The following is a 14,206-nucleotide window of genomic DNA, read 5'->3' as shown; positions in this document are numbered from 1 at the left end:
GATGGATAAGCATTGGGAGAAAAAAAACATGGGACTTTGTTTTTATATATGATAACTGCCGCAAGACTTGCACAGAGATGGAAAGACTTACAAATTGCCCCAATGGAAGAATGGATAGTGAAGTTAATGGAACTGGCTGGCGAAATTAACCACCTTGATTAAAGAAAAGTTTTTGTCTAACTTTGTTTCTGTGTGAAATCACTTTTGGACTTTTTTCTGGAAATTCAAAGAAATGCTATATTAATTTTGGGATCTGATGATTATAATTGTTGATTATATTATTATATTAATAATATTATATTATTGAATTTTATATCAAGAGGTTAATGTATTTTATATTTGTAATTGTATTGAGAAAAACTGAAAGTTATCCTCCTATTTTTTTCTTTTTTTATTCTCTTGCAAATTCCTCTTTCCAATTTTTTGCCTTAACTCCATAATATATATAAAATATTTTTAGAAAATTAATAAAATTATTTAAAAATTGAACTGAAACTGATTTACAAGTTGAATTAAAAATTACAGCTTACAAGAAGATGGAAAAAATGGATTTATAAGTAAAAGATAATGGTTCAATAATTGAAAAAGTACTAATAGCAAACCAGATGAGTGATCTGGAGTGTTTCCTTATATTGAATTTACAAGAAGGTTTTACAGGAGTTGCTATATTGGAAGTACAAAGGGGACTTGATAAAAATGAAAACAAGAATTTTGAAATAACGGGAGAGTATATGAAGGCAGGTGCTAGAACTTTCATTGAAGAATTTAAAGATTATTTGCAGAAAGAAAAAAATACAAAATTTGTTTATTTGACCAAGATTAAAATAATGGGTTTGTTATTTGGGGGGATGTTTGATGGCTTCTTGACAATGGTTATTTCTGACAATGTTTTAATTGTTTTTTGAGTAGGACTGAATTTTGATTATTTGAAGAGAGGAAATGGGGATTTGTTTAAAGGGAAAAGGAAGGATTCAGATTGGGTGCAATAGATACAATTTGTAATATTTATGAAGTTATTTCTGATAATCCTTACTGGATGCTTGTCATTTAATAGGGAGAGATGAATTTTTAGAGATGAGTTTATAAAAACTGGGATGATATATGGAATGAAGAGATCATTGATTTTACTTTAAGAGATAGTGATAAGTTCTTAATATTGATTATACTTGCTGTGGATGAAAGAGGAGGTTTCCTTTTTTTTTTTTCTTTTTATGCACTTTTTAATTTCTTTATTACATAGTTGTATACATTTTACTTGTTTATTATAATCTTTAATAAAATTATTGGGGAAAATAATTGTACCTTCTTTAAATGCTAATACTGTATTGCAATATAACTGTAATTTGTTTTAAATCTTTTTTGTTTGTTTATTTGATCAACATGAGACAGCTCCAATCTTTTTCCTTTGGATCTACACATAAAGTGATTGGAATCCATAAATATTTTACAGTCCAGTTTCTAGTTTAAAAAACAAATAACACTTTTTTTGAATACATTTATTTACCCTAATCATAGAATTTTTTTTTCTGTAAATTTTTGAAAGGCTGCTGTCATTTCTTAAATTTTAATGGTTATACCTGACATAGAAGAAATGGTACATCATTTTGTCTCATATAACATTCAACAAAATGACAGTTGATTTCTTTCAGGTGTCATTATCAGAGAATGAGGATTCACAAGATTCTTCGGATAGCATGGACTCTTCCCAAAAAGCAAGAGGTCTCTTAGCACGCCGTCCATCTTACAGGTCTCTCTTTTATACCAAAATATAATTTCTTCTCAGATCTGTACTAGAATTATTATGGAAAATAATATTTCCTGGCAAATTTGGATTCTTTGGACAAAAACATGGAAGAATACCAATTCTTTTGGCCTCATCTATTCTAGCCAAATGGCAACAAGAAATGGCCAGGGACATAGTTTTAAAATAATTTTTGGAATGGATAAATTCCCTTAGGAAATTACGAGCACATCAATTTCACTAACTGCAAAAGACTGATTAGATAGTGTCATTTTTTTTAAGAAGCCTCTCAATAGAAAGAACCAATAAGTTTCTTTAAATTAGTGTTTAAAATCAGCTCCTTTCACAGCTCCACAAAATCAATTATTTGCCAGATATTTAAGATATTTGCAAACATTTAAAAGAATTTAAGTTTTTAAAAACTCTTCTGATTATTATTTATATTTAAATGACTCCACCAGTGTCACTTATTTTTGACAGTTGCTTCCCTATTAAGTTTTCTTAATGATTTGATCTTGGCCAACGTTCTGTAGGCATTTTTATTTTTTGCAACTTTGCAGCCCTAAATGTAACAAAAGTTCTGTGTTGTGGTTCTTTCCAGATGGTTGCAGAGAAGTAACTGCTGGCGACAAAAGAAATAAAAAGTTATTAAAAGACTTCTAGTGTTTCTTAACTGCATGCATATTAGTATTATAAAATAGCATAAGAATGTCAAACCAAACAACCATCAAACTAACTAAATCACCATTGTAATAGTAATTCTTAAATTATACAGCCTTAGTGGCATTAACAACACTTTTTGTTCCCTGCTTCTAGAAAGGCTGAGAAAGGTTTGAAAAAAGCAGCCCAGCCACAGGATGTAAGAATAGCCCAGTTGCAGTGTTTGGAATAGTCAATAAAACTCTATGTGTTTTTCTTTCATGGTTTCAGCAAAACTTTCAAAACACATTGTTTTGTTTCATGTTCAGAACTTTCAACTATTTTGAGGTTAGAACATTTCAAGGTGACAGTCTTTGTACAAGCCTAGATTGTAGTACTTCCTGATAAAAAAGTCCCTGATAGAAGATGAATTCTTTTGCACAACAATCTTTGTTCTACAGTAGGAAAATGCAATAGGTGCCATTCTGAGTATTGAACATTGCAAATTTCTCTAGAACTTTTCCTGAATAGTAAGCTTAAGTATAGTGCATTATGGAGTTAGATTTTATTTCCGTCCTTCAGCATTTACATTGAAGCCTCTGAGAAACTCATATCAAAACTCTGACTTAAAAGGAAAAAAAACAAGACTGCTATTCTTCATGTTCCATTTTCTAAATCTTGTTTTGAGTATGTGTTTGTGATTGAAAGCAAATAAGCAGATAATGTAGAAGAGAGAAGGGATTTTCTTCTGGATCTCTTCCCACTGCTGGAACTTTGTCTCTAGCTGGCCATATTACTACAGGGATTGAGAATGATCTTCATCAGTGTTATCTTATGTGATTGTTGTGGCCTTTCTTGGGGGGTGGGGGGGAACCCAGAACCATCTTAGTCATTTACCATGTCATCGCTATGTACGGTGCTGTCCTTGCAGACTGTTCAAGGTTTGGTTGGATGAAAATATAAAAAACCATGTTTAGAACCAAACATTCATTCATTCCAAATGTTTGTTTCATTCTGTGAAGACCTAAATCATGTGAGGGAAATATTTTAATGTCTGAGAGCCACATAGCTGATGTTCTGGCTAATTGGTGGCATGATGGCACAGTGATTAGAATGCAGTATTGCAGGCTGATTCTGCTGACTGCCAGGAGTTGAGTCCTAACTGGTTCAAGGTCGACAGCCTTCCATCCTTCCAAGGGCAGTAAAATGAGGATCCATATTGATGGGGGCAATATGCTGACTCTGTAAACTACTTTAGAGGAGGCTGTAAAGCACTGTGAAGCGGTATATAAGTCTTATTGCTGTTGCTACTGGTTAAGGATCCTGTATTTTCTGGAGCCAACAGCTACAGTTTGCCTATTTGTTTTGTATCTAAAACATGAATTTCAGGGAGTCAGTGTAATATAGTAAATTGTTTGATGTGTGTCAAGAAAACCCAACTACTGTGTCCACTGGGTGAGTTTTGTCAGGCCCTTCTCTCTCTGAGCTTTACCTGGCTCAGGACTATTGTGATGATAAACTTAGAGAAGCCATGCCCTCCCTCATGGTTGCTCTTTAAGTTCTCTGGAAAAGATGAGGGGTATGCAACAACAACACTATACAGCAGTATCTCACAACTACCAAGTTTGCCTGTGAGCTTGTGCAAGAACTTCAGTCTGCTTCTGAGGCTACTTAGACTTTTCCAGCTATCTGTTAGGATATTTTCATGGAATCTAGGTTTTAATACTGCTTCCCAAGCAAATGCTGTCTTTTATAGAATATCCACCTTCAATCTTTTTATTACATTTATTGTACCTTTCTATAACATATTCAAGGCAAAAGAATTCAAAAATATGCATCTCTAGCAATCACTTTAATGAAAAGTTTTTAGTCTTATAAGGCCACAAAATATTGGGCTCTGCTTCTCTTGAATGTGAAAAAAGAAACTGCCTAAAATTGTACATATCGTAATAATTAATATAATAATAATGTAGCTATTTATTCAGCATGGTTTTTGTTTCTTCCAGCATTATATACATTGTGTTGCTTTTTTATAGAAAAATCTTGAACGATCTTTCTTCTGAAGACACAAGGGATAGGAAAGATGAGTCGAATGCTATTGTCACTTCAGTGCCTGTCACTACACCTGTTTATCAGACCAGCACTGGTCAATATAGTATGTATTAATTAATAAACTTCTACACTGGATAGGTTGCCAGCACCCATGATTCTAATTTAGAATTACAATCCCTTCCAAAATTATTTATTATCAGAAAAACAAAGCAATAATTTTGGAAATGTTTTTAATTCAACCATTATTTATTATGAGTTAAAAATCGTAATTTTTTTTCATACTAAATATTTATTCATTCAAAGCATGTAATCCAACAATCCAGCTTTGAGAAAATGTTTTTAAATGTACTTGTCAGTCGAAGATTACTTTATTACCTATTTTTAGGCAAGAGACTATATTTAATGGAATATTCCTGTGGGACTGCCCAAAAGAAAAGAAATTTTCTTGCTTATAATAGATTATCTTATGCTATGCACTATTCAGCATCTTCCCTCTTCCGTTCTGTCTGGTTTTGAAGTTGCCATTGCCCCAAATGGACCGTTACAGCTGAGCAGTCCAGGTGCTGAGAGTGTGCAGGGCTTACAGACCTTCACAAATGCTACTGGGACTCCGCTATTGCAGTATGTGCAGACATCTGATGGCCAGCAGATACTGGTACCAAGTAATCAGGTAGTGGTGCAAAGTAAGTATCCACTTTAAATAATTCAAACCATTAATCTCTGAAAGCCGGTTGGGTGACCTTGGACCAATCACTCACTCACTCTCTCTATCTCTCAGTCTAATCTACCTCACAGGGTTGTTGTGGGAGAAATAGGAGGAGGATGGGCAGGACATAAATAAATAAATATTACTACCAGTTCATTAAACGTCCATTTATGGCAAGGTTGGGCAATTTCCAGTACACTTAAAGCTTTGGTACAACTCCCAAATCCCTTCCTTAACTTATTAGCAGAAATTGATCATAATATTTAGCTTTGGCAACTAAAATGTATTCCTACAATGAAAGAAGGGCAACCTGTAGAAGATACTATTCTCCCAGTTGCTTTGTGAAAAGGGCTTAGAATTGTTATGTTGCCACTTGTCTAAGAGAATTTAGCTCTTTTCCCAATTTTGGCTTTCCTTTGTTCCAATTGTGCCAGCCATCCTTCTGACCAGGACTATACAGGTTAGCTGTTTTCTTTCCTTTGTCTTTTTTTGGTCACCTGGATGTAGGGTTGGCAGGAAAGGGTTAAATCCTCACTCTGATGAAGGAAAAGCCTCCCTTTAACCCTAACCTTGTCTTCTGAAGACAAGGTAGATATTTTTTTTCTTTTGGCTTCAAATAAGCTGGGAAGAAAAGCAGCAACAGCAATAATAGAAGAGAATGTCACAGAGGTTAAATGAAATGGGCTTCATGTTGATAAGCACGGTAATCGTGTGCTGGGACTTCCAAGGCTTTCTCCTGCCAAAGAGAGCACCAGGGAAGGCAGCTCAGCCCAATGAATAGGCCAGAAGCAGAAAGAAATCATGGGGACGATCCATCCAACGTCCAACTGCTGGTTGTTGGAAACACCAGATAGCCTTGGTATTGTAGTTGTATCTAGAGGACGACCTCCTCTACAAATTCCTGGTAACTGCCAGGACCACTGCTGATGAATACAAACCATTCAGGCGGCCTTTCCACCAGTGCTGATTAACAGGTGAAATAGAGGTACCAGATGAGTTCAGAAGCAGAGAGCTTCCCTCTCTATGCCCTCCTGCAAAGAGATATTTACTAAGGGTAAATACATGCATCTCCTGCTTCCCATTTCCGATACGGCAAAGGAAGAACATAAGATTACCATATTGGGGCCACTTGGAGCTCTTATGTGATGGACCATGTCAGTCAGCAGAGGATGTTGGGGATGAAAAATGTTGGGGATGGAGCTGGTCTAGCTAGGTCCAGTATGATGGCATTCCCTCTGAAACTGACAGATGTCCCATGTGGCCTTTCCCCTTCTTTCCCCATAGAATGAAGGTGGTAATATATCACCTAGTTGACATTGGCATAAAAGAATGGAGGATCTATTCTCCCTATTTCTGTTCAAGTGAGTAAAAACTGGAGCTTAGCATGTCATCCTGGACCTCAGACCACTAAACAATTCTATTAGCCATTGAATCTGCAGAATGGAAATTACTGAGGTGCATGACAGAAATCATTATCTAAAAATCTTTTAAACTGTGATAAACATGCCAGAAGCTTACCTGCTCGTTTTCATCAAGAGTTTTCTTGGATTTTCATAAGTGAAGCAACAATCCCAGTTCAGAGCACTACTCTGTGAACTGACTTCAAGTTCAGATCTGGAACATCACCTTTACATGAAAAGTCTTCCCATTTGGTTACCATTATTTCCAGGTTAAAAAGAAGCAAGGGATGAGAAAGCTTTTGAAGAATCTCACCCACTCTCCCAATAATTTCTATGTACTTGTAACTCCTTTCTTTATTATCTTACAAAATGGACTGGTATTATACAGTGTTCACCAAAATAACATCTGAGGCTTCTGTAGGTTGGAATCCATGCCAATCATGTGCAAAAGTGTTTATAGCAGACAGAGAAAAATCTTCAGGAGAATGTTTAGTGGTGAATGTAAAGAGTTCATTCAAACTTCAAATACTTTCTTGAGAGATCTTTGTAGGTTTGTCACCTGGCCTTCTGAGTTCATATTTATTCATTACTGCAAACTTAATTTATATTAGCTGCGGTGCCTCAGTGATTAGAGTGCAGTACTGCAGGCTACTTCTGCTGACTGCCTGCAATTTGGCAAATCGAATCTCACCAGGCCCAAGGTTGACTCAGCCTTCCATCCTTCCAAGGTGGGTAAAGTGAGGACCCAGATTGTTGGGGAGAAATATGCTGACTCTGTAAACCACCTAGAGAGGGCTGTAAAGCACTGTGAAGCAGTATATAAATCTAAATGCTATTGCAATATGACTCTTCACAAATTTCCTCTAAGAAGAGGATCTACTGAAAAGAGTTTCTGGCAAAACTCAGGACCCTTCTCCTGAAAACTTCAATCCCAAAAATGTCGCTAGTATGTCTCACTGTAGAAGTTAGTGTATTAGACTTACAATGAAGGTCCGCTTCCTGTAGCAGGGACAGGCCACCTAGCCTATCCAGGCAGTTACAAGAAAGAATGAGGAGAAGATCTCTTCTTTATTCCTACCTTACTTTTTTCAAAATTTCTCCTCCCACAGGAGGAGAAATCTTTCTGCTAAAAAGCAGAAAGCTGCTTTTAATTCTTCCCCTAGAATGGGTGGTGCAGTAAAATCTGTTATTGTAGAAAATGGGTATTTGCTATTAAGATAAGCGTATTATTTTCTGTCATTTAGGCAGTCTTAACTAGTATGATTATATAATTGGTTAGGATTAATTGTTTAATGGTTCAGTCTCTAATGCCTGAACCATTAAACAATTAATCCTAACCAATTATATAATCATACTTTTTGATTAATTCCACAAGTTTTGCAATTTTCCACTTTCTCTTCCCACGTACAGAGTCCATCCTTGTCAGCATTTGCCTTTATTCTCAAAAACCACCACTAAATATGGTATATTTATTTCTTGCCCAACCCTAAACCTAGTGGAATCATTAGTTTTATTTGGAGGGTGGAAGTAGCAGTATTTCAGTGTTTAAGAATCACTGCTTTATCGTGTGCTCTACTCTGATTCCTTAACAGCTGCATCTGGAGATATGCAGGCCTACCAATTACGCAGGACACCCACCACCACTTCCCTTCCACAAACAGTTGTGATGACAACGCCTGTGTCCTTGACATCTCAGTCAACCAAAACAGATGATCCCCAACTGAAACGAGAAATAAGGCTGATGAAAAATAGGTATTTACTTTCCACTTATGTTCTGAAAAGAGATCTTATGCACAGAGATTACCATTAGGCTTCAGCCTTTTATCTTGCCTAAGGAATATTATTCCCTTCTAACTAAGTGCTTGTTTATATTGCCTGCTTTTTCCCCCCAATTTCACTTTATTTTGGAGTGGGAAATACCTTCATTTAAAAATGCCTTATTTCAAGAAATAAGGAGAAAAGAATTTTGTTTTTAATAAATAAGTAAGAAAACAAGATTCTTGAAAAATAAATTTAAAGCATCCCCCTAGGAGCCTTAGCTTTTTCACTTGTTCTTCATAATGAAAAATTATTGTGAAACATTCCATCATATATACCGTATACTGATGGATCATTTGAACTTCTACTCTGTGCTTTTTAATGTGTCAAATTTCTGAAGTAAAATCCTAAATAGGCTTCAGACTATCCTTTTAAAAAATATATATATATATTTTCAGACTATCCTTATGTGGGTTTGAGGCTATATTCAGTGGACATAGTTATTTTGTTCCTTAGTATTAGAGCATATTTATACATAGTTGCAGTACCTTGCTTTTTCTTGGACTAATTTAACTGTAGACAGTCTTGACAATTTATTTTATTTAGTATAAAATATTGAAAAATGCTCAGCATTTATTTCAAAATTTAGTTAAAAGAATTAAATCAGATTTTTATTATAGCCATATCAGCATAAGGAGGGAAGGGTACTGTCAATTAAAAACACAAAAAAAATCATCAAAGGCTAAAAAATAATAAAAAGCTAAAAGGTATAGAATAAAAGTATATACATAAAACAAAAAGGAATCTAAAAGGAGGAATAGGAGCATAAGATGGATTTAGGGGAGCATAAAGGTTAGTACATGGCAGACCATGTCTTATCACAATACAGAGCACTCTAGAATGACTAAACTATACTTACCTGGCAAGGGAAATATCCTGGACATCATTTAAAGAAAAAAAAAGTTAATGGCCACCATCTTCTCTAAGCAAAAATGGGATGTTTGTAAAATATTTTGAGTTTTGTATCGTAATTAACATTTTTGCTTTCGGATTTCAGAGAAGCTGCTCGAGAATGCCGTAGAAAGAAAAAAGAATATGTTAAATGCCTTGAAAATCGAGTTGCAGTCCTTGAAAACCAGAACAAAACTTTAATTGAAGAACTAAAAACTTTAAAAGATCTTTATTGCCATAAAAGCGTGTAAGAAAAGAAGGTAGAAGCTTTTTCACGAATATCAGGGGGATTTGATTTTTAAAAAATTAAAATGAAAGGTCAAAAATCTCTTCAAATTCTACAACTTAAAGACTCTTAAAATGTTATTTGAAATTGTTGCATGGCAGAGTACCAAAAGAAAGCATGAAATGGTGTGAAGAAGCATTCCTCTGGCACAACTGGAATCTTGATTAAATCAGGCTATATGGATACGTACCTTCTGTCAATCGAGCGATTGAATTTCATGAGCTGTAGTTTAATTTTAAATGCTTGTTAACTTTTGATTGCAGTTAAATTGCAGAGAAGCTAAGACTGCCATCAGCTGTAAAGGTCTATTAACATGTTTAATCAGGGTATATTCATGTTTATTCTTTAACCCATCATACTAGATCTGTGCATGTAAATTGACAAGCAATGAACTGCACATCTGCAATGAGCATTCATATGTTTTGGTTTATGCAGAGTCCGTAAGCTTCAAATCCATGCATTCAGAGTTCTCAGTTGTGTGGTTTCTATTTGCTTTTGTCATATTAGTGCACAAGGCCACTTCTGTATTTTTTGTATACCTGGAACAGTCCTCAGATAAGAAGGCTGTTCAGTTTTTATACATATTTTTTCCTTCAGATTGGAAATTCTAAGCTGCACTATAATTTCTTGAGACCATGCATATGATTTCAAAGGCAGACAGTTTAATTTTTTAATGTGCTGTTTATCAGTATTGATAAAAGCAATGGATTCCTTGTGTTTGGAGGCACCTGAAGACATGAAATATATACCAATCATCGTTATTCCAATTTTTTTGATGCTTTATACAACTGAACAAATGCTACTGGAGAATATCTTGACTTTTTGCCTATGCATTTAGTCACAGGTAAGAAATGTGTCTGAAAGATGAATTCAAATGAATGTGCATCATGTATGCTATTTGAAGATGCCGTTCCTGGCATACAACGAGCAAATGCCAAGGTCCTTAGCTCTGCCCATTTTATACCACAAAGAAACCAAAATTACAAACCAAAGATAATGCACACAGAGAGACATTGAAGTACATAATTTCAAGACTATATTCGTAAATCTAGTAGTAATTTGTTAAAATAAATCTGATTTTTATAAAGAAGTAATCCTGCTGGAATTGGTCTCAGATATATTTTTATAGTTAAAATATTTACCTTTTATATGGGTATTTTAGATACATACAATTTCAGAAAGCAGATATTTTTCTCTCAGATTGTCAACTTTATATTTGTAGAAATTTTTGAGAAACTAAAGCCTATTTCTGTGTACTTTCATCTGGTAGGGATTAACAAAAATATTCTTGAATATTCTAGGGGGAAAGGTTCCTATTGTTCATAGAAAAATGCATGGATCATTTCAATATGAAGATGCTGTCAGGGATAATTATGTTACTTTGCTTTCTTATTTTCAAGAAATGTTAAAGACTTATTTTGAATACCTAGTGAATGTTAAGCCAACAGTTGTTGCCACAATACTTAATCATTCCAATGATACCCTTTAAAATTATGCCATTTCAATCCGTATTTTAGGCCAAGAAGATGCTATTATACTGCTGCATATGTTACTGCTGCATCTGGGCAATTTTGAGATTATCATGATACATCATTCCATAGAAAATGCCATGAAATCATTCCTTCTGATACCAGCAGCCCCATGCCTTAGAGAACAGAGCAGCAGAATATTTCTACACAGCCATGAAATTGTGCAGGAAATTGTTATTAAACTTTAAAACAAAAATTATGGTGCCTTTCTCTCCCAAAACTGTTAGCTTCCAAGAGCTAAACAAGAAAAGAAGCTGCATGGATTTCTGCAGTTTTGGGGTAAACATAACCAAAAAAAATGTGTAACCTGTACAATAGGCTTGACACATCTGATGTAACCTCCCCCAGCAAAGGAACAATAACTGGAAATGGGAGGCTCTTAAAAAAAAGATGCTATCTCTGAAAATAAGCCATATGCTTCTCTTGGTTCTGTTCTCTGTTAAAGACTGAAAGGGCAGTACTTACCACTTTTTATTACCTAAGTTGGCTATAGGCAATTTAATACCTACCAGGACTGCAGTTCACATTATTCTAACCTGATATGATGGACAAAAAGGATTGTGAGAAGTTGTGATCCATAAATCTGGAGGACATCATATTGTCCATCTCTGTAGTTAAAATATTCTGAAAAGAGAAATTGGATTCTGGGAATGGGTATCTTTGGAAGGTCCTCTTTAGGGCTCCATTTTCTGCAGGCACAAGCGGAGCTAAGTAATTTTCAGCAGCCAGTGCTATGTGGTGAAGTAGCATAGAGGGCTGATGTTCAGGGTGAAATGTAGCCGAAACTATTAGTTTTGCACCAGAGCTCCATAGTTATGCACTATGAAGAGAAGGGTATATATATATATATATATATATGTGCACGTGAACTTTTCCAATTATTTATCCTCACCTGAATGTTGAACTCTTTTTAAAAAATGCCTATGATATATATCTATAAAAACTTTTAATAAATAAAGCTTATCAAAAAATGCCTCGTGTTTGTGTCTTTAAAAATAATCTCTAAGTATGGTATGCGTGCAAGCACACACACACACACACACACACACACACACAGTGTCAAGACTGCAAAAACCCATCATCCCAACCAGCACACGCAAATCTGGTTTGCCATATTGTTCACATGAATAAAATGGCAAACAGCTGCTGTTCATAAAACAGAGCACCTGTGTTGCTAGTCTCTGCTATGGATCGCAATCACCAAGACTAAAGTATAGTATACAGCTGGACTCCCTTCTGTGCTTTTGTTAATTTTATTATGTTCAATTGAAGTTTTCAGATTTAACACCATCTGACATTTAACACTAAGATATAGCATCTGATACCTATATTACCTTTTGCTAATCTTAGCTCAGTATTGCTGTATGTAGGTCTCAATATAATAGCAAAAAATACCTTGGTATTCAGAAACTATTAAAATAATTATTTAATGTTATTTCAGAACAAGAAGTGGCTTTTTAAAAACCGTCTTTATACAGCCTGTTGATGAATGATAACTATTTTGCAAAACTAAACATGATTTGCATTGCAACAGTATTCTTCATCACTGTAATTTCATGCACTGTTTAACAAGACTACCAATGGCAAGTATCAGCAAAATTCAATAATGTCCAGTGGATTAGCAATTTGATGAAAGATACTTTCTTAATCTTAATTTTTAAACAATTTGGTTGAACGCTTTCCTCTCGAGAATAAAAATAATCAAAAACAATGTTTTCCAATTTGTTCAGGCTGTCAGAAGAGCTAATGCTTTTTTTCCTGCATGAAATTAAATAGCCTCCATTGTTAAATGGCCTTAAAAATAATGTCAGTTCTAGTTAGTACATAGATGGGGGACCATCAGGAATGACCAGAGTTGTTAGGACGTTGAAAAAAATATCCTAGAAAGTAGCAATGGACAATCACTTCCACTTTGCTGTGAAGAAAACTCCCATGTTCTCACCAGGAATTGAGCCAGGCGTATGGGCATGGTTCTATTTTTTTTTAACTAGCTAGAGAATAGCAGTAGCAATAGCACTTAGACATATATTGCTTCACAGTGCTGCACAGCCCTCTCTAAGCGTTGTGCAGAGTCAGCATATTGCCAACAATCTGGGTCCTCATTTTACCAACCTCAGAAGGATGGAAGGCTGAGTCAACCTTGAGCCGGTGAGACTCGAACTGCCAAACTGCTGGCAGTCGGCAGTCAGCAGAAATAGCCTGCAGTACTGCATTCTAACCACTGCGCCACCATGGCCCTTACATATCAAGACAGTCTGATGAGAAATTGATGGCTTTTACAGAGGGCACTGGATGAAGCAGTTTAGCGACTTTTTTTCAGTCTGGATCCATGCCAGGGCACAGCACTGAAACAACATTGGCCACATCTGAGAACCTTTGGAGGCCTCAGGACGGCTTTCAGTACCGTTGACCATGGTACCCTTGTGGACTAGCTTGGGGGTTGGGAGTGGGAAGCACTATGTTATAGTGGTTCTCCTTCCTCCATGACTGGTTCCAGTTGGTGGTGTTAGGAGAGGAAAGGTCAAGCGTTAAGGCGCTGCAATGGGAAGGTGCCTTGGGCTCAAGCCTCTCACCAATCCTTTTTAAACACCCACATGCAATCACTAGGACAGGACATCTGTCATTATGGGGTTTGGTATCATCAGTATACCCAATTATGTATCTCCACCCCTAGCCACACAAGTGGTGTGGTGGTGGTGCTGGTCAAGTGCCCAGAGGCTGTTATGAGTCTGGATGCTGAGGAACTGGCTTCAACTTAACCCTGCAAGATGGAATGGCACTCCAGGATCAGATATTTCATCATTGACTCTGGACAGGGTGGCACTTTCCTGGATTGAGCTGGTGCGCATTTAATGCTCAACCCCGGAGGTCCTCCTGGGCTCATGGCTCCTACTAGAGCAGATGGCAGCTGTGCCTAGGGAGACCTTTGCACAGGTTTGGTGTGCCAGATGGGCCCATTCCTGGACTATGGTCACTCATGCCTTGGTCATCTCCTATCTGGATTACCGCAATGTTTTCTACATGGGACTGCCATTGAACGCAGTTTACACAGAAAGCTCAACAGGTCCAGAATGCAGTAACAAGTACAGTAATGAGGGGCCCCTAGATTTGTCCATGTAACACCTGCACTGGCAGTTTGCTTCC

The 14,206-nt window shown here is 36.1% G+C and overlaps 1 protein-coding gene across 4 annotated transcripts in view; it reads left to right on the top strand.

Annotated features, from left to right (window-relative positions):
* Positions 1-10,006, top strand: part of ATF1 (activating transcription factor 1) — a 28,041-nt gene extending 18,035 nt beyond the window's left edge. For all 4 annotated transcript variants that reach the window (XM_070937803.1, XM_070937802.1, XM_070937800.1 and 1 more), the window contains 5 exons: positions 1,650-1,747; positions 4,417-4,535; positions 4,951-5,115; positions 8,131-8,290; positions 9,354-10,006. In XM_070937803.1, the coding sequence (XP_070793904.1) occupies positions 1,650-1,747; positions 4,417-4,535; positions 4,951-5,115; positions 8,131-8,290; positions 9,354-9,498 (687 nt within the window). In that variant the 3' untranslated portion in view covers positions 9,499-10,006. The remainder of the gene's footprint in view (positions 1-1,649; positions 1,748-4,416; positions 4,536-4,950; positions 5,116-8,130; positions 8,291-9,353) is intronic.
* Positions 10,007-14,206: the final 4,200 nt, after the last annotated feature.

The sequence above is a fragment of the Pituophis catenifer genome, unplaced genomic scaffold, assembly GCF_029215685.1.
Source record: "Pituophis catenifer annectens isolate HBS135680 unplaced genomic scaffold, rPitCat1.0.hap2 SCAF_2, whole genome shotgun sequence".
Classification (NCBI taxonomy): Eukaryota; Metazoa; Chordata; class Lepidosauria; order Squamata; family Colubridae; genus Pituophis; species Pituophis catenifer.
The sequence above is the reverse complement of the archived record's forward strand: the minus strand, read 5'-3'. Positions and strand labels throughout refer to the sequence as shown.